At 36.0% G+C, this 21,618-nt stretch overlaps 1 protein-coding gene across 4 annotated transcripts in view; it reads right to left on the minus strand.

Annotated features, from left to right (window-relative positions):
- The window catches only part of LOC128982764 (steroid hormone receptor ERR1), a 143,050-nt gene that overhangs the window by 15,532 nt on the left and 105,900 nt on the right, over positions 1–21,618 (minus strand). For all 4 annotated transcript variants that reach the window (XM_054401746.1, XM_054401728.1, XM_054401736.1 and 1 more), the window contains 4 exons: positions 21,235–21,465; positions 19,728–19,889; positions 17,545–17,726; positions 3,244–3,416 (listed from right to left, as the gene is read on the minus strand). In XM_054401746.1, coding sequence (XP_054257721.1) covers positions 3,244–3,416; positions 17,545–17,726; positions 19,728–19,889; positions 21,235–21,465 — 748 coding nt within the window. The remainder of the gene's footprint in view (positions 1–3,243; positions 3,417–17,544; positions 17,727–19,727; positions 19,890–21,234; positions 21,466–21,618) is intronic.

Below are 21,618 nucleotides of genomic sequence, written 5' to 3' on the forward strand. Positions count from 1 at the left end.
TGAAGATTACAGTACTTCTGTCAATCAACTCACAAAGGATTTTAAACAAAGAGGACTAAAGACACTTCCCTGTTCCCCCATGGGCTGTGTGAGAGATAAGGTAGAAATTGACCTTTTCTCAAAGAAAACTGTTGAGTTCCAGCAAGCAACAAATTCTAAAGTCTTTGTCATCTCTTATGATCAAACATCACACAGTGTTTTGAGGGGCGGCCTCTCCCACCCTGAATTCCTCCAGAGATTGAAAGAAAGCATAAAGTCACACCAACAACCAAGCCCACAAGAACCGTCTCTCTCCTTAAGTGCAACCCAAGATGACTCGACCCAATGCCCCTCAACGGAACAAATTGATTAATGAGGAACTAATGGTCTTTGGGAGGAAGTCACTTGCTCAGGTTACCTTCTGCAACCTTACTAAGGCTTTTGATTGTGTGGACCATGACGACCTAATGATGAAATTAAGTTTTACAGTTTCAACAGAACTCCACTTTTTTTTCCAAGTCATACTTAAACAATAGAAAAAAAAGTCAACATTGGGAGAATGGTCCCAAGAATTAATATTAACATATGGCGTGCCTCAGGGGTCTGTTCTAGGTCCTCTGTTATTTTTAATTTGCATTAATGAACGACCTCCCAGAATGTATAAATAGTAAAACTTATTTGTATGCAGATGACACAACCTTTTTAAATATTAATCCCGATCTTAAACAACTTCAAGAGTTAGCTCAAATTTAAATTAATGAAGCCTCTATCTAGTTTGAATCTAATGGATTCCTCTTAAATAAAGATAAAACTAAAAAAAACAGTTTTTGGCCTTAGACCGTGTGAATTAAATATGTTGGATGTCTATGTGGACAATGTTAAATTTCTTGGTTTTTATCTGGATAAGACTCTTTCTTGGGGACCTCATATCGATTAGGCTACATAAGTTCTAGGCTTTCAAGGGTAATACGTCTTATGACTAAACTAATACATTGTATAGATCAAAATTATATTAAAACAGCCTACTTTGCTTATTTCCAATCCATTTTTAGATACTATATTATCTTTTATGGCAATTGCAGTAGGATAGAGGAAATTTTAGTCTTACAAAAGAAGTTGGTTAGAATTATATCTTATGAACCCCTACAGGAACACTATAAACCCCTGTTCATTCAGCTGCTCTCAAAGCAATCGACGCCTGCGTGGTGGAATCTTAAGTTGTGCAGAGCTGCAGGAACACCCTCAAGGCCCTGAGCGAACACAACAGAATCCAACTTGCATGGATCCCAGGTCACGCTGGGCACGAAGGCAACGAAAGGGCTGACGTCCTGGCGGGCGAGGGGGCAAAATCCGAACTCATTGGGCCTGAACCATGCTGCGGAGTCCCAGTGAGCAAGGGCCAATCAAAAATCTTAGCCTGGGCAAAGGGACAACAAGAAAAGGTTTGGGAAAATACCCCAGGCCTGAGACAATCAAAGATGCTAATCAATCCTCTTAGTAAGGAATGGAGAAACATCTTCGACCTCCAAAAAGAAGAAATAAGCCTCCTGATAGGTCTACTTACAGGGCATGGCTATGTAAGGAAGTACCTCAAGACAATAGGACTTAGACAGACAGACCAGTGCAGATTCTGTCTCTACGAAACAGAATCAGCTGAGCACATATGGCTGGAATGTCCATCGATAGCCCATAAAAGGTTGAAACACCTAGGAAAGGCATTCTCGATGCCTACTGAAATAGAAATAAGAGAAATGGGTGTGCACCAACTGATTGGCTTCGCAAGAAAACTTCGGTTGGGTGACTAAACAAAAAAAAGGGTGCTACAAAAGATCTTGTAGGTCGAGGTAGCAAGGGGTAAGAATGCCCCAGCCCCATGAGAGAAAAAAAAAGCTGTAATAATAGGTTAAAAAGGATTTGGTGCATGCGCAGAATGTTTTGCTCCTTTAAGCATCAAACATCGAGCTGTACTGGATCCAGGCGTTGAGCTGCTGCTCAAATGTTTATTTAGGCGTTGCGAGGCGGTTTGCAAAGTTAGCTTGATGAGTGTGCGGGCTCCCATTGAAATACATGGAGCGCTCGTACCCAGCAAAACATTTTGCCTCACACCACTTGCTTCAGGTGAAATGCTACATGAGTGTGCAGCCGGCCTTGAGGCAACTATCTTGAATGAGGTGCTGCAATAAACTCAAAGTATACTGTCAAGTACACTTCATCTTTTCCTCGACCTTAGGAGAGTAATTCAAAACAAACACAGAGGAATTTTGATATAAACCATTATGTTTTTCAATGGCAATGCACGACTCATACAGCAAATCTTGCATAATATCCCCTTCCTTTAAATGGGAGATTTTCTCTCATCCACCCTACAGTCCAAACCATGCTCCGAGTGTATGTCACTTGTTTCTCAAAATGAAGACATACTGAGAAGCACAGCACTTTGGTGACAACGAGGAGCTCCAGTTCCATGTCATCAAGTGGCTGAGATCGCAGATGGCGGAATCCTATGACAAAGGAGTTTCAAAGCTCGTTCACCGCTATAATAAGTCCTTTTAATTTGTTTGGTGACTATGTAGAAAGATAGTAGGTAGTTGCTCTTTGAAATGTATATAATGGAGTAGACGTCATCGTCGTATCTCGCGACTGCAGAAACGTCATTGTCCGCAATTGCGGCAAAATCATGAAAACTTCTCGCGCAATCCTCTACCAGGGCTAAAATACTGGAATTGCTCCAAAAATCCCGGCTTTTCCTGGGTTTTAAAGGTCCCTTCAAATTCAAGGTTTTTTCCTGGTTCTTCCGGTGGTTGGTATATATATTCCCTAATCTACTTTCACTTATGGTATTACCAAACAAATGCTCTGAACCAAACCCCCCTTATTATTCCACTCCTTCAAATTTCCTTATTATAATCCACGGATCAAAAAACTCCCTCTTTAACTCTGAATTCCTTTTTAAATTGAACTTCCCTTACAATCTCCCGGCTAAAGGGCCTAACCCTAAGATAGACTAGAGTTACCAGTACCCACCCAACACATTCTGGGCACCCTGCCCTGGCCGACTGACCCCTCTCCCTACCTCACGTGGCCTATTTATTGAGCTTGATAGCTACTGAGCGAAAAGCCCTCAATGTTTACATAAACACCTCCAGCATGCTTCCTAGCTAGCATGGCTTGACCATAGGTCGTCAACCTAGCTTGCCTAGCCTACCCTCTATTACACTACTATAGTGTAAAATTAAATAGCTGTACTTTATGATAGTAACTTACCTGATTATGGCGACACACTCGGTGAGAGCGGTGAGGATGGACTCCCGGAACATCTTGGGTGCGACTACTTCATCTAGCCTAACGTCAGTGTTGGCCAGCACGAGCGCTTTGAGCAAGTAATACTCTTCCTTAGCCATGTGCACGTCCTCTATTCTCTCTACCATGTGGATGCACTGAAACATATCAAATAAACAGAAGTTGTACTTGTGTCATTTAGAGGTGTGCGGATAGTGAAATTTCAGTTCGGATCGGATTCGGGTCGGATAGTTAAGGCTCGGTTCGGATCGGATTGGATAATTAGAGGTTCGGATTCGGATAGTTTGACGTTCAAGTACAAGTACAATAAATAAATATTAAGGTTGAAGTTAAAATTTTCAGTTTTATATACATAAACTACAATATGAATTTTAAACCATTCACTAATGTGATATTGTAAGTCATTAATCTTGGTTCAGTTATAAAAACTGAAGTTCAAATTAACAGCTCACTCAACTTCACAAAAAAGAATACCGTACCTTATATCTTGATGCAAACCATTTATATGGCAAGGCCATGTCTCAGTATATACCTTATATCTTGATGCAACCCATTTATATGGAAAGGCCATGTCTCAGTGTTGGTATCTTGATGCAAATAATTTATATGGCAAGGCCATGTCTCAGTGTTTGTATCTTGATGCAAATAATTTATATAGTTAGGCCATGTCTCATTGTTTGTATCTTGATACAAATAATATATTTGGCAAGGCCATGTCTCCGTATTTGTATCTTGATACAAACAATTTATATGGCAAGGCCAAGTCTCAGTGTTTGTATCTTAATACAAATAATTTATATGGAAAGGCCATGGCTCAGTGTTTGTATCTTGATGCAAAGAATTTATATGGAAAGGCCATGGCTCAGTGTTTGTATCTTGATGCAAAGAATTTATATGGCAAGGCCAAGTCTCAGTGTTTGTATCTTGATACAAATAATTTATATGGCAAGGCCAAGTCTCAGTGTTTGTATCTTGATACAAATAATTTATATGGAAAGGCCATGGCTCAGTGTTTGTATCTTGATGCAAAGAATTTATATGGCAAGGCTATGTCTCAGTGTTTGTATATTGATACAAAGAATTTATATGGCAAGGCAATGTCTCAGTGGCCTTATAGTAGTCATATAAGTCCAAAACTTAAAAAATTTGGATATTTAACGAATAGGGTCGGATATCGAATTTGGGCTCGGTTCGGATACGGATATCCAAACTGAACCGAATCCGACCCGATTTTTCAGATATCCGCACACCTCTGGTTATTGTTACAAAAGCATAATTATTTGCAAATACATCTTGCCAAACTTATAAAAAGAATCGTTTAAGTCTTCAAAACAGCTGACTTAATAGGGGGGATGACGTTTCCTTAGTGAACACATTTTGTATCAGCTCTATTTTGTAAGAGTTTTATCATATTTCTGTAGTATTTTTCCAAAAATATTTTTACATTATTTTTTAAATTAAAAAGTGTAAACTTATATGAGTTCGCGAACCAGCATGATCGAACTATGAGAACGGGGTTTTACGTGTAATTTTTTACGCGTAAAACCATTGTGTTGTCCCTGTTTTATCAGCTGTTTTATTACTTCCTCCCAGATGCAGAACAAGTAGTTGTAATCTAGGCAAGAGTGCATAAACATCAGTTGCAATCTCGTTCAATATCTGTTGTCATATATTTTGCAGTTTTTCACAGACGATTTACGTTTTACACGGTTTTATGGGGTAGAAATGTTTTTTCTCATTTTTAACCCTCAAAACACAAAATTTCCCAATTTCTCTCTAACCTTTTAAAAGAGCTTAAAAACAAATAATTTAGTAGGCCTATATCAAAGTGTTTTTGTACGGTTATTGATAACAGAGGAGATTCAAAAGATAGTAAATTTTAAATTCCTATGTTATTCTTATGGAGAATATTGTAAAATGTTGTAGTTTGCTTGTTTGTGGATATATTTTGATCAAACTAGGCAAATTTATTTATTTTATACTAAGCTATTAATATTTTTATAAAAATACATTTTATTAGTTTCCTTGTAGCAGCAAACCTAGGTACTCGTTAAACCTAATGTTATTTAAACAGATTTAATTGAAAATCAATTCAGACAAATGGAAATTCGCTTAGTCGGCAGGTTTGCTGTGGCGGGGGGTGGTAATTAATTCCATTTTATTTCAATAGCTGATGCTGTTAGGTTGTATGTTATGTTATTAACACGTTCGCAGCTGACGATTCCGATCGGAGTCTTGCCGTACTGGCACAGCGTGCGTTCGACTCTGGTCGGAATCTTGGTGCAGCGTTATACAAGTTGGTCTAATGTGACCTCCGAATTTATTGGAGATCAACTAAACTATGTCTGTCAGCATGTAGTGCTGGTCCTATACTTAAATTTGGTGTAGGTTGGGTTTAGGTTGGTAGTAAAATATCCCATAAAATCCTGTCTGGCAACGCTTTTTGTCCTGTTTTCGGGCATTTTTTCTCTTCGAACCACATTATAAAGACACTGGCTACGGATCCAGGCAGTGCTGCTATCTGTGAGTTTTTCAGTGAACTACGTCCACTCTGGGGGTAACACAGCATCATCACAACCGCTGTTTTGCCGCTGTCAAGACTGCAATAATTTAATGCTATTGCGTACGCTGATTCACTGGCGCGCCAGTAGGTGAATTATGGATATTTAGACCAATCCCATTCCAGACCCCCGCTCTTTCATCCCCATTAATAAAATTTTACCATTAGCAACAGGGTGCAGCACTATTATTTTTTTAAATTTATGACAATAGCTAATTTGCAACCAAAAGGTGAGTGAGCGTAGCGAACGAGCTAACCTGAAGGCAAATGAGCCCAGCGAACGAGCTTCAACCTAAAGGTGAGTGAGCGTATCGAACGAGCTAAACTGAAGCCAAGTGAGCGCAGCGAACGAGCTAACCTGAAGGCAAGTGAGCGCAGCGAACGAGCTCCAAGCTAAAGGTGAGTGAGCGTAGCGAACGAGCTAACCTGAAGGCAAGTGAGCGCAGCGAACGAGCTCCAACCTAAAGGTGAGTGAGCGTAGCGAACAAACTTCAACCAGGATTTGATTGAGCCATGCGAACGACAACATCCTGTCCCCCGTGACAATTTCTCATCACGGCTACTATTAAATGGGGGCCTCGGGGCGGAGCCCCCAGCGAGCACAAGGCGAGTCCTTATATATAATTCTGTAAGACAACATTTTTACCAGAAAATTGTGGACGTCTGTTAAGTCGCAGAAAAGTGGGAGGGGTCTTAAATTAAAGGTCTTGACCCCAGGGACTCAGGGAAAATAGCGGAATTCCCATAAAGTTACCAGAAAACAAAATATAATGTAAAATGTTCTCCATAAGAATAGCATTAGAAGCCATTTATTACTGATTTTTGTTTACTTCAATACAGCTGATCGTGATTTATCAAGCCAGTACGCAATGTTAACATTTGGATTACTTATTTCCCAGTCAATTCTGCAATGTACCATATAAAACCAGGTATAAAGTTACCTATAATAACTAAGACTTTTTAGTTACGTTATAGAATGTGGAAATAAATTATTTTACTGTGAAACTTTTCAAATTTGTGTATTTTTAATGTATAGCATGAAATAACCAAATTGACTAAATAATTAACGATTCAATATTAAATAAAAAAGTTCTGCTTTGTTTTTATTTGAAAAAATATGTTCTAGATTTATACTACACTTTCATTATTTTAAATTTGAGATTTATTGTAGTGTTTAATCACTATTTTGTATAAAGAGGAATAACCTCAACGGCTACTCTTAGAAAATAACCTAGGAATAAAGATGGAATAGGTCCGTACAGGAACTATATATTTATTTATTAAGTAAGTACTATGACAAGTTCCAATGGGAGGAAAATAATATTGTTTAGAGATTTTAAACAGGCACTGTCTGTTGCTTGCAAAAGAGTTGAGAATCAGCCGATGATTAGACCTAATTTGATAGAATATGTAACGTCAATATGAATATATCGCACCTTTAAGAGGAATACCACCACATAAACTTACACTAATTGTAGTTTTTTAATGTTGGTCAGAAAAAATCTAACGTGAAGTTTGGTCAATGGGATGCCTTTACTTTACACTAATGTTGTTAAACCTTAACAAAAGGAGTATAAACTTAGAAATATTAACTAGGTAGGGATGCTAATTTAGCGGGTTTGGCCTAGAACTAAGCTTACCTCAACACACCTTTATTTGCCTTTTCATATTTGACGAAGACAATTTCCAAAATTCTAATCAGGGAAGTCTTTTTTATCACCATTAACCACAAGACCAAAGCTCCCTTAATAAACAGGTATTTATTCACAAACTATTATATATGTTTGCTGTCTTTAGCAGAGTTAAACCTATGTAGTGATTCTAATGATTTATTGAAAATAACATCAACAAAGAAAAACATCAAACTGTTTTTACACAAAAGATATGGCGATAATATTCTTAGTTCTTAGACAAAGATATTCTTAGTTTGTTTAAATATTAGAATAATTTGTTTTATATTATTGAGCTTTTTAGGGACTTATGTCCCTACAATCCACTAGTATTTATTAATTACTTAGTAGCCCTCATAAGTGAACTAGTTTACATACAATATAGGGCCTACATATATATTGAGCTTATCGGTTGCACTATGGGCAACTCTATTCATCGAACAATTTCCACAAGACTGCAGCCTTCAGATCCATGTTGTACCGAGCATACAAGATCCCACTCAGCGAGACCAATAGAAAAGAGGAATTGAATACCATAAAGAGGATAGCATTAACGGATATAAACTTCAAACAATAGAAGACATCGAAAGAAAAACGAGACGGAAAATAGATAACCAGAAAAAAGTCAAAATAGGACAACGTTGGAAGAAATCAAAGGAGAAAACACCAGATATGCGACATTTAGCTACACGGGAACTAGGACACGAAGGATCGCTAACAAATTCAAGAAAAATGGAGTATCAATAGCCTTCAGGACCCAGAACACTTTGAGTAATATACCGCATCCACATATAGAAGATTATAACTAATTCGACTCTTCAGGGATCTACAAAATAAATTGTAATGACTGTGATCATGTTTATATTGGACAAACTGTAAACTTAATTAAACTATTAAAAAACCACACATCTGCATGGAGAAACAACAAACCAGAAAGATCAAATGTCGCACAGCACTTGTTACAAAATGGTCACTCATTAGGAAAAATGGAAGACAATGTATGTATTTTAAAGAATTGTATGAAAGGAAATGCGATGAATGCTTGGGAAGAATTGTATATTTATAAGGAAAAATGTAAAAATAGAAATAAGCTCATTAATAAACAAGTAAATTTTGACTCCAGTTGCACTTATAGAAACTTAAGTCAAATAATATGTGACTGACTGATAGTTTGTTTATGATTTTTATCTTTTTTCTATGGAATTATTGTTTGTAAAATCCCGGAGAATGTGGCAATGGCACAAAAATGAATCGCGATAGAATAACCGATTTGATCAATTGCAAAGACTGTAAAAGTAAAACAGAAATAAATGAAAAACTAAAAACTGAAGTAGTAATCTTAAAATCGCAACTGAAATTAGCTAGACGAAAAATAAAGTTTTAGCTAGCATAAAACGTAAGAATATCTTGCAGCTCTAATAAAAAAGTTTACTAAATTGAAATTATTTAATTCCTTTTAGAGCGTTTGTAGTCGGTTATATTTTTTTTTACAAAAATAAATTATTTTATGATTTTTAGTGACTGTATAGTTTGTTATATATTAATTACTTGAGGTTTTTCGATAAGCAAATTTGTTTGAAACAATCAAAAGTGTCACAGAACAATCATTAGTTTTAAAACTGATTGAGTTTTTGATTAAAAAAGTGTTAGTTTACATTTAAAAAAGTTTGAGAACATGATAGGAAATTCTAATTAAATATTTATATCGCCACCCAAATAATTTTATTTTTATTTTAACATAATTTTAGTAAGCTCGTCTTAAGAATTGTAAAAATAAATAAACCTGAATATAATTTTGAATAGGAATATTACTATAGAAAAAAGCCAAATATATGTTTGTTTTTTTTAGAAACCCTTAGGGAACACAAATAAATTATTTATTTGGTAAAATATTTCATATTCTTTTCAAAAACATAATTAAAGTAACCACATGTTCAAAAGTCTAGTACAATTCTTCGTACTTTGATCTTCAATAACAAATAGTAAATAATAATATTCATATGAACAAGTTACACCATTCCATAGACAATTTAATTTCCTTTAAGAATGCCAGAGGTTAATAAAATAGGTCTTCAAATTTAGCGGGAAATTTAATTCGAAACAGGGCGCGTGCGCTGCCGAGCATTGCCATCATACTACAGTACAGGCGTGGCTGACAACCACGTGACGTCACAGGGTGAATCCATCGAACTATATAACACAACTCGAACACCGGGTAGATAGGAGATTTGGGATAAAAAAAGCGCCGTTTCAGCAACCTTCCCCTACCACAAAGGGGGACTCGACGCAGATATGTCAGTTCCTCAAGCCGTGCACGCGGTTGTTAATACGCTCCTGGCCGTGCATACAATAGGTTGTCTGCAAATAAAGTTATATATTCGGAATCTGCATTAACTGCAGAATCTGACAGTATAAATATAATCTTATTTAAATCGTAATTCGAATTTTAACAACTAAAAATGTTAAACCAATATCACACCTTGACATGAAAAAGTTACTAAGCTAGGATTTTTTTTATTTTTTGGTCAGAAGCAAACTTCAAGCGACAAAATTGTAGCTAATAAGATGATCTTCAGCATATAACCAAGCAATTTCAAATAAAATTTTCTAGTCGTGTGATATGGAGTAATTAGTAACGCAAAGAGGTTCTTTATAAATCGCGCCGCGGGCCGTTCTCCCTGGTTCCGCTGATCTTTTCGTTTACGGTACTCCCAGAAAAGTTTTGAGTACAACCAATAGTTATATTAAATACATTTTTATTACAGGTAACACATAACTAAATACTGTATTATCACCTTCTAGGTAAACTATTTACATACAATGTTACCGTAAATTAAAATATAAAATGCAGACTATATATACAGGGTCAGGGACTGGTAATCCCTAATTGTTAAGTTGTAACAAGGGATCGCGTACTATCTGCTTTGTTTGGTAATTAATAAGAAATTTCAAGTATCAAGGTTCAGAGAAAATAATTGATAAGGTCATAAATACTAAACCTAGGAAGTATTTAACGTAAAGGCAATAACAAAAATTGAATAATAAATTTACAAATCGAATTGTTAGGTTCATGTTCCTTTGACAATATGAATATTTGTATGGTTTTGAAAAGACACGATTAGTAAAAAAGTTTTGAGTGCCATTGTTATTCTGTATATGTTTTTAAATTCATATCATCACACAGAAAGGGTTTGGTTAATAATACTAAAAAGTACTTCTAAGAATATGTTTTACTGCCCACAATCGTGCTTAAATATAGTACAAAGGTTGCATTACATGTTGTGAAACAATACCAATTCCTTCAATCTCTGCTGTTCTGTATGTAATTAGAACTAATAATAAATGTATTTGTAAAAGTACAATTTTAACCAACTTTATTCAACACAAATTAAAAACAAAGTGAAGAAGTAAACATTATAACCAGCTGGTGATAGTTATAAAATAAATAATCAATAAGTAAAGATAGACATTTAGGATGTAACACTTCCCCTTCTTAAGTGAGCTTCATAAATTGAGTCTATCCACGGGTTTATGTGTCCTTTTTGAACGTCTCACTGTAATAGCGGGAGTTGGTGCCACTGGAATATCTGATATGTTGTGATCGTTGGCCTCTGGAACATCTGATATGTTGTGATCGTTGGCCTCTGGAACATCTGGTATGTTGTGATCATTTGTTATGTGGTTTTCGGTTGGTATGTTGTGATCATTTGTTGCGTGGTTTTCGGTTGGTTCCTCTCTGACTCCTCCAAAATGGACTCCTCCAAAATTTGTTGGTATGAATACTTGATTTTGCTCATTCCTTAATGAAAACTCACACAAGTTTCGCCCTGAACGTCTAATTTGGTCTTGATGACGTCTGATTGTGCCACTGCTTGTGGATATTTCATAATTTCTTGGTCCTTCTTTTCTATTGATCTTTCCAAAGCCCCATTTGTTGCAGGTCCCATATAGGCGGTAAGCAACAGGGTCTTGAGCTTTAAATGATTTTTGCCTGTCAGAATATGATTTTGAGTCAAAATTTTGGTCCATTTTTTGTGACAAATCAGGATACAATAAGTCAAGTCTTGATCGAATTTGACGTCCAATAAAGAGATGTGAAGGAGACTGTCCTGTAGTACTATGTGGAGCTCTTCGATAGGCCATTAAATATCTCTGTAATTTCAACTCAATTGAGCCTTCCTCAAAGTGCATGGCTCTGATAGTATCTTTCAAGTCTTGTACATAGCGTTCTACTTGGCCATTAGTTGCAGGATGGTAAGGTGCTGATCTCTTGTGTCTAATTCCGTTAGATTGAAGAAATTTTTCAAACTCTAACGAAACAAATTGCCTTCCGTTGTCTGACACTAATATGTCAGGGATTCCAAAAGAGCAAAAGAATTTCCGCAAAGCCTCAATGGTTTTATGTGAATTTATAGTTGTAAGTGTTACAATCTCTGGCCATTTACTGTAGGCATCCACAATTAGGAGAAAATAATGGCCATAAAATGGTCCTGCAAAATCAACATGAACTCTTTGCATAGGCCTTGAAGGATATTCCCAGTGGTGAACTGGTGCTTTGGGTGCTTCATGTTGTACTCGTTGACATCCCAAACAATTTAAGGTCATATTCTCAATGTCTGCATCAATTTTAGGCCACCAAACATACGAACGAGCTAGTCCCTTCATGCGAACTATACCCACATGAGCCTCATGAAGTTCTTTCAAAATTCTTGGACGAAGTTGTTTGGGAATCACCACACGATTCCCTTTTAATAAGCATCCAAGCTGAATTGACCATTCTTGTTCGTTAGAAGACATCGGGTGATGTATTGGCTCCCCTCTGATTAGTGATTGATAAATATCTCTAAGATCTGGATCAGATTGTGTATTTTTTGCTATTTCTTCAGCTGTGACAGGTAAAGTATAGATTTGTTCTATTTCATGAACATCGGCTGAGTCAATAACAGCAGCTTCTTCAACATTTTTAGGTAGTCTTGAAAGTGCATCAGCATTAACATTATCTTTGGTTGATTTATACTTTATGTCAAATGAAAATGCCTGAAGGAATATAGCATAATGTTGTAGTCTTGTTGCGGCCATAAGTGGTATTCCATTTTTCGGTCCAAATATTGATACCAGGGGTTTGTGGTCTGTAACTAGGGTGAAATGACGTCCATAAAGGTATTGGTAAAAGTGTTTAACTCCAAAATAAATTGCCAGGGCTTCTTTTTGTATGACACTGTACTGTTTTTGTGTTTGTGATAGTGTTTTGGAAGCAAATGCAACAGGTCTTTCGTTTCCATCCGGAAACACATGAGAAAGAATTGCCGAAATTCCAGATTGACTAGCATCTGTTGCTAGAATGAGTGGTAAGTGTGGGTCAAAATGGCATAGTATATTCTCTGACATCATTTCCTCCTTCACCAATTGAAAATCTCGTTCACATTCTTCAGTCCAATTAAAAGGTACATTAGCTCTTGTGAGATTAATAATAGCTTGCATCTTTTCACTTAAGTTTGGAATAAACTTTCGATAGTAACTTATCAACCCAAGGATTTGTCTAACTTCTTTCACATTACTTGGTCTCTTCAGGTTTCTTATTGCTTCAGTAATATGTTTACTTTTACTTATTCCCTTTGACGAGACATGGTAACCAAGAAAGTCAATCTCTGGTACAAGGAATTGAGATTTAGAAACATTAATGTGTAAATCGTTGTCTTTGAACCGATTTAATACAGCACGGAGTCTTTTCAAATGTTCTTCCTCACTGTGGGCTGTTATTTTGACATCGTCAAAGAAAACATCAACACCATCAATACCTTGTAGAATATTTTCCATTGCTGATTGCCAAATAGCAGGTGCACTTGCAATTCCGAATGGTAGACGATTTACTCGATATAGACCTTTGTGTGTATTGATTGTGAGCAATTCTCTGTATTCTTCTTTCACTGGCATGTGTAGGTAAGCTTCGGATATATCAATCTTTGTAAATTTAGTCGAATTACCCATTCTGGCCAAAATATCATCAATGCGGGGCATGTTGTGTTCTGGTATTACCAAATGGGGATTGAGGGTTACTTTGTAGTCTCCACACAGTCTGATATTCCCATTTGCCTTCATAATCGGTACAACTGGAGTAGCCCAAGAACTCTGATTCACCTTTGTAATTATACCTTCTTTTTCTAGTCTGTCGATTTCTGCACTAACTTTTGGTAACAAAGCATAAGGTAGTGGTCTAGCTTTTTTAAAAACTGGTGTAGTGTCAGGCTTTAAGTTAAGAAGTGCTTCTCCCCCTTTGAAACTTCCAACTCTTGGTTCAAATATGGATTTAAATTCCATTAAAATATCGTGTACTTTGGGATTTGAGTGTTTAACTCTATTCAAGTCAGCTCCGTGAACGTTATTTATGTCTGACCAATTTATTTTAATCGATCTCAGCCATTCCCTACCAAATATCGTATCTCTATTACCATCGACTATATACAATGGAAGATATTTGGTTTGGTTACCGTAACCAACCTGAACAATGGTTTTACCCAATGGAACAAATTCATTTTTGTTGAAATCTCTTAATATTATGTCTGGATTCATTAAAGGTCTGTGTTTTGGGAAAAACTTGGAAAAGTTACTTTTTGACATCAAAGATACCCCTGCTCCTGTATCTAGTTCAAACGGAATAGTTTTCCCATTTATTTTTATGTTTAACATTATTTTCCTAAATTTATCTTCTGATGTATTCATAGAACAAATGTCAATAACATTAGTTTCCTTATAGAGGGATCTAACAGAATTGTTCATATTTTGTTGTAGAAATATTTCACTTTGATCTTCAAACGAGTCTGTTATTTGTTTTACATTTCTTGAAGTAGTGTTAAATGTAGTCTTATTTTGTCTTTGCAATTTGATAGGTGCATTAGGATTCCTAAAACAAATCTTTGCTAGATGCCCTATTTTTTTACAGAAGTTACATGTTGTATTTTTGTGTTTGCATTCAGATATGTATTCATGTAACTCTCCACAACGGTAACATTGTTTAAGATTGGTACTGTTTTTAGGTTTTTGAAAACTTTTCTGTTGTACAACATTTAAGTTAACCGGCAATTCATTGTTTTCATGATTGAATTTTGATTGGATTGTTATTGAATCGTTTTGAGCCTTTTCAATTACTTGAGCCATGTCTACAGCTTTTTCAAAACTCAAATCACTGTCACTTAGAGTAATTAACCTTGCCTGTATTTTTTCATCCCTTAGCCCGAGTATGAATTGGTTTCTCAGGGCTTTTGACGGAAATGTGCCAAAATTACAATATCTAGACAACTTTCTAAGATCCAATGAAAATTCAGAAACGTTTTCTCCTTCATATTGGTGTCTACAATGAAATTTGAATGTCTCTGATACTTCATTTGGTTTTGGTGTAAAATGTGAATTAAGAGTTTGAACTAATTCAGCATAGGATTTAGTTATAGGTGATACAGGATGCAATATATCCCTAAGTTTACTGTAAGTGTCTGATCCAATACAGTGAAGTAACGTAATTTTCTTTTTGTCTTCCGAAATGTTGTTATAAATGAATGATATCTCTAGTCTTTCCATATACATTTCCCATGTTTCATATCTTTCATTAAAGGGTCCAATCAATGCTGAGTTAATCATTTGAATGTTTTCAGATGTATTTGAATTACTTGTACTCACCTCCATCGTCGCCAAATTGTTCTGTATGTAATTAGAACTAATAATAAATGTATTTGTAAAAGTACAATTTTAACCAACTTTATTCAACACAAATTAAAAACAAAGTGAAGAAGTAAACATTATAACCAGCTGGTGATAGTTATAAAATAAATAATCAATAAGTAAAGATAGACATTTAGGATGTAACATCTGCCTTACAGCTAACTTATTTTTGTGACATTCATGCAAAATGTTCCTAGCATTGGAGAAACAAGCGGTTTTTTAAAACAGTGTCCATACAAGTTTCATTCATGGGCGGCAGCCCGGTACTGGTATTGATATTTATCTTCTACAAATAAATGAAATATATGATCACATCCATAGAATAGTTAGTTGCATTCTTTAACTTATATCAACTTAAAAAAGGTTAAAATTTATTTAGCTTTGCAATGATCGAGTAGCAAAACCATAAAGAGTTGCTGGACTGAGGAGGTTGGTGCGACATGAAATCAACCTCGTCGCGCTATTAATCACTATACTACAAACAAACTGCACACTTAATTGTGAATTGCTCGATCACATGTTAAAAATCAACTCCTCAACTACAACTTTGTCGCTTAAAGTTTTCTTCTGGCCCAAAAATAAAATACTTCCTCGCATACTAACTTTTTCATGTCACAATGTAGAAATTGTTGACTCTTTTTAACTGTGGAAATTCTATTTTAAATCAAAAGTAAAATTTATTTATACCATTACATTCTGCATTTAATGCAGATTACGAATATATAAACATTATTGTACTTAATCTTTGTTATTGAAGGCTAGGAGCGAGTTAACAGCTTCGCGCACTATTCAATGAATTGGCTAAAATCCACTGGGTCCCCCATGGTCGTGCGGGAAGGCTGCCACAACGTCGCGCTTTCGTGAACACGTACCTAGCATTCCAGTTGTGTTATATACTTCGATGGGTGAATCGAGCGGGATGCAGGTACACCGGCTGAGTGGTCTAGCCCTTACTAGCTGCTATCCCCGGCCCTGCTTCCAGTAACCAATAGTATATAAGGGAACGCCATTTTGATTCTTGTCATTCGCCTATTGGGTCTGATGATGATTGGAGTATCCAATCGAAATCGATCACCACTTACCAACTTTTATATGTATTTACCGTCTTGTAAGTCAACAGTATAAGTGTAAATATATTATTACAAGTGTTATTAGACATAAATATTTTTGCTTTTTTCAGGTAATTTAATAACACGTATGATGCTGATCAAGAAGTTATTCAATATTTAAACAAACTGAGTTATATATTATTTATGTGTCAGAATATATATCCCTGTACACCATATATTTTGTGTAAAAAACAGTTAGTTGTTTGCTTTTGTTGATGTTATTTTCAATAAATAATTTGAATCACTCCATAGGTTTAACTCTACTTAAGGCAGAAAACATATAATTGGTTGTGAATCAATACTGGTTTATTGAGGTAGCTTTGGTCTTTTGGTTAATGACGATAAAAAGGCATCCCCAATTGAAATATTAGAAACTGTCTTTGTCAAATGTGAAAAGGCAAATAAAGATGTGTTGAGATAAGCTTAGTTCTTGGTCAAAACCGATAAATTAGCACCACGACCCAGTGATTATTAATAAGTTTACGCTCCTTTTGTAAGCTTAATGGTTTAACAAAATTAGTGCAAAGAAAAGGCATCCCATTGACCATACTTAACCCTATATTTATTTCTGATCGACATTTAAAAACTACTATTAGCCTAGTGTAAGTTTATGTGGGGGTATTCCGCCTTAATAGTCCAGTCAAGGAATGAGGTGTAGAGTGCGTGAGCAGGTAACTAAGCTTATGAAGAATAAGTAAACTGTTGTAGTTTGCTTGTTTATGAACATATTTTGATCAAATTTGGAAAATACATTAATTTCTTACTAAACTATTAACATTAACTATTAACTATTAACATTTTACAACAAAAAACACTTTTTTACCCTACCTGTTGCAGCAAACCTAAGTACTTGTTAAACTAATTCTATTTAAATAGGGAATGAATGTGATATTTTTAAGGAGACATTTTAGTGTAGGCCTAAATCCAATCAGGCAAATGGTAATTCTCTTAGTCTGCAGGTTTGCTGTGGCGGGGCATGTGGTTATTTTCCTAACCACATGGACCATGGCACTCTGCATGGAAGTAATAAGCAAGGGGAATGGTGAACGCAGTACAATAGAAAAACTGTACTGTTTATCTTTGTAGCAGTACCCGATTTTGTTAAACTGTAAACCACTAAAAATGTAAACCCACAACATTGCTGCTGTTGATTTGTAGTCTGTTGCGCTACCTACTGAGCATTTACAGTTAAACTTATTCTAATGTTTCTTACCTGGTTATAGACTTCGATAGCGCCACAATCCCTTGCTTGTCGTTCGTCCAGAGAGAAGTCTGCAGCAAAGCGTAGTTTGCCGCTCTTGGGGATGGAGCGGTAGGCAAGTGTCAGTGTGAGTATCTCAGCCCATGTGCTCTGCAGCAACCTCATCTGGTCATTCAGTGACAGATCTGTAAAACCTGTTCACAAAAAATCCTCTTAATCACAGTCATGCTTATGAACAACAAAGATCTACAAATTGGTTTTCACTAATTTTTTTAACAGATAATTTGACAAAAATTTATAATTTGATGGCTAAAACTCCCTGATGTAACATCCAAGCAATACACAAGTAATAAAACGTTAAGAAATTTTGTTTTCACATCCACATGTAAATCTAGGGGAGTGTGAAACTCTCTTAAGGGTCTTAATGGAAGCTCAACCAGCAAGAGAAGGCCTGTTCAAAGTGAAAAATCCTAAACATGGAATTTATAATTTATTAAAACCCCTTCCCTTAAAACGACGGCAATCCGCCGTCACACTCCCATTAGCCATTGTGTAAAGCGACGGCGATTCTAAGTCCACTATTAAAACCTGTTTGTGCGGTTAGTTCCTCAGAAATCAAATAGATCACATATGCTGCTTGTTCTACAGGTTTCAGGCTTTCTTTTGGTTATATTTTCGTCCTCTATGTCCAGTCCAATCAGCAAAAAAAAACTGAAGTTGTGAGGTTGCAACTTAGCAGCTGACGACGTCTACACTGGTTTCACAGCTGATACAGTTGTTGTATTTACTTCGACGATGTAAACATTGTTTTACGGTCTTGTTTTACGTTATTATTTTATTGAAAAGCTTAGTTATACAGTAGAACCTCTTTAATTCGAACCCCTGTAATCCGAACGTCCACTAATCCGAACGCCCCATTGCTTTACTCTATACACAGAACAGTAGTTCTTCATTGAATACTGAATTTATTGGTATACGCACACCGTAATTGTTTCTATTGTAATGTACCGTACTGTTTATTCCCTATGTTTACTACTGTATTAAATAAACACTGTATTTTACTTTATAAAGCATTTTTCACTTTTCCCTAGCAATTGTTATGTAAAAACAACAATTTGTTCTGTAATCCGAACTATTTAATAGTCCGAACTACCCCCGGTCCCAATTAGTTCGGATTAAAGAGGTTCTACTGTATTATAAAATAAGTTATAGAATTTACTTTGTGCCACGATTTTACTTCTTCGTTGTAATAACTGACTGAGTTATTATCAAATTGTATTTCACTTTGTCGTTATTAAGTCAGAGTTATCATGTTTTACTATAAAATCCAATTGAAAAGCTTGGTAGTATTATAAAATGAGTCTTTAAAGTTACTTAGAGAGTCTTATGAAGTTCTGAGGGAGGTTGGGCTATGTCCAATTCAATCCTAAAAAGAGACCAGATTTTGCATACAATTTTACAAGTGTTGTGGATCTGGAAGTGTATATTATTTACATTTAAGATCTATACTGGAGCTGAAGTAAAAGAAATAAACCAGCTGAAGAGGTGGGGATTCTCCACAGGAGGAAAAGCTGTTACTGAGTGAGGCGACAGTCGTTGAAATGACAAAAGATTTGGCAGGAAAAGGACATACTCTGACAATTGATGATTGGTATTACTCACCTCATCTCGTCTATAGGTAAAAAAAATAGGTTTCAATGTAATTAGAACAGAAAACTGGTGGAGGTGAAACATGCCAGAGAGTTTCAAAGAAGGTAGACTTAATTAGGGCGACTATGAAACAGCCTATAGTCACAATATGATGGCAGTAAGGTGGCAGGACAAGAAACAAGTTTGTATTTTATCTACTTTTCACAAAAAAGCTGACAAAAGGTCAACCGGAAAGAAAGACAGAGTTACCAAAGAATTGATAAAAAAGCCAGAACCAGTCATCTAATACAATCACTCAATGGGTGGAATTGACCGAGAGGACCAACAATTAGCATCTTTTCCTAGCATGAGGAGGTATGCTAAGGGGTACAAAAAGATTTTTTTTATATAATGGACATTGGGCTCTTTACTCCTATGTTGTTTTCAAGAAAATAACCAAGAAAAAACTGGGGTTCGGTGAGTTAAAAGAGAGATTTAGCATCCCATCAGGATGATAAATCTAACCTTAAAATTCAAAAATGATAAATGGTGTTGATTTTACAGACCTGGGATCTGTTTGGCCCAGCCGATGATTCCCACAAGCTCACGGTCATAGAGGTCACTCAGCTTGGCCACAGTAGCCATGGCAGGGTCCAGGTCTGCACCACTCTGGCTCTCACTCAGTATCTCTGGCTCGTTGAGGGCCAGCGCCTCCAGGATCTTGATTTCTGCAACAGAACCAGATAATCAAACTTAACCCTTCCAGGGCTATGGACGGATATATCCGTCAATCTTTGTTTACTTTCCGGGCTGAAAACGGATATATCCGTCCTGAGAAATTTCTTTTCTGGGATAAAGACGGATATATCCGTCCAAAAAACGAATTGATACACAATGTTTATAATACGGTAATTAACATTATACTGCATTATAAATGGGTTATTTTGTTTATGTGGTTGGCAATAATAATTGCCGCAGCTGTTTCGGCTATTTTGCACCATAGAGTGTACGTAAATAAATATTGCTGTCACTTCACACATGGTTGTTAGTGAGTGATGTTTACATTTTGTGTTTTGTACTTTATTTTTATGTTATTGAGCTAAAGATACTAATGCAAACGATCTGAAATTTGAAGATGTAATTGAGATGCTTAATCAAAGTATGTCTGAGAGGGGTTTTATACTTGGAAGTGAAAAATAATAGTATGGAATGTGATGGATATGATGAACCTGAAGAACAGTTTTTACGTAGTGGAAGTCTTGGCGGGGAATGGGATTGAGGACATGGGAGTGGAACTGAGTGGTTTAGATTTACTTCAGAATGATAGATACATTTTTATGGATAAAAAATAAAACAAGAGAAGGAATAGCCTAAGGTTGGCGGATATATCCGTCTGCCGCCCTCAAGATACTCAAGATTATTGGCAGTGTTCATATTTTGTGATTATCACTGAGGGCGGCAGACGGATATATCCGTCAAATCAAATTTTATTTTATTCATAACTTTTGTACAAAAATTAGTTCAGCCCTAAGGAAAATCTTTTTACGATCCATGAATTATTTCAAGTGAAATAAATACAAAACACAACCACTTTAGTTTTTAATTTTTGGCAAAAAATAATTAAGCTCCAGCCCTTCATTTAGTTTAGCCCTGGAAGGGTTAACAGTTCAAAATGCATGACTGATAATGATAGTAGTATTTTAATTATGGATTTTAAGTATAAGTCTAGGAGATTAATTTAGAGAGAAAGAGCTAAGAGCAGATTTTTTTTCAAAGTAAGAATAAAATAGTACAGTGAATTATGTTTGTGATTTATTTTCACATTAAATGTTAATTTATGTTGTGCAAAGCTGAATAAACAGGTAAAATTGTCAAATTCAATTTACAAAACAGCTTAAAACTGGATAGGGCCTAAAACAAGTTTCACAAAAGCAAAGGTTTACAAAATAATTACAAATGTATAAAGTATCATTCGTGCAATCTTGTAAAAATACAATTCAACTTGGTTAAATAAATTAAAATTAATTGGTAGTAAAAATGAAACAATATTCATCATTCAGCTGCATATTTTACCATCAAGTCTCATGTTTGAGGAGGGCTGAGCAAGCTGGTACTGGAAGGTGTAAGGCAGGTCAGTGCTGCGACGGTACTTCTGTCTGCCGCCCCTCACACGGTCCAGTCTGACTCCTTCCTTGAGCATTCCCACACTCAGACACTTGCGATAGCGACAAGCCTGACAAGCCTTGCGTCTACGCTTGGTCACCTCACAGTCATTGGCTGAGGGGCATGAGTACTCGATACTTCCTGACAACAACGACAACATCAATGACTCTTAGCTTGAGCATACCCACACCCTGACACTTGCCATAGTGACAAGCCTTGCCTCTACGCTTGGTAATCTCACAGATGTTGGCTGAGGGGCACAAGTAGGCCTACTCAATACTTCCTGAAAACAAC

Source organism: Macrosteles quadrilineatus, unplaced genomic scaffold (assembly GCF_028750875.1).
Source record: "Macrosteles quadrilineatus isolate MER2022 unplaced genomic scaffold, UCM_ALF_1.0 Scaffold_1__1_contigs__length_201487025, whole genome shotgun sequence".
Taxonomy (NCBI): Eukaryota; Metazoa; Arthropoda; class Insecta; order Hemiptera; family Cicadellidae; genus Macrosteles; species Macrosteles quadrilineatus.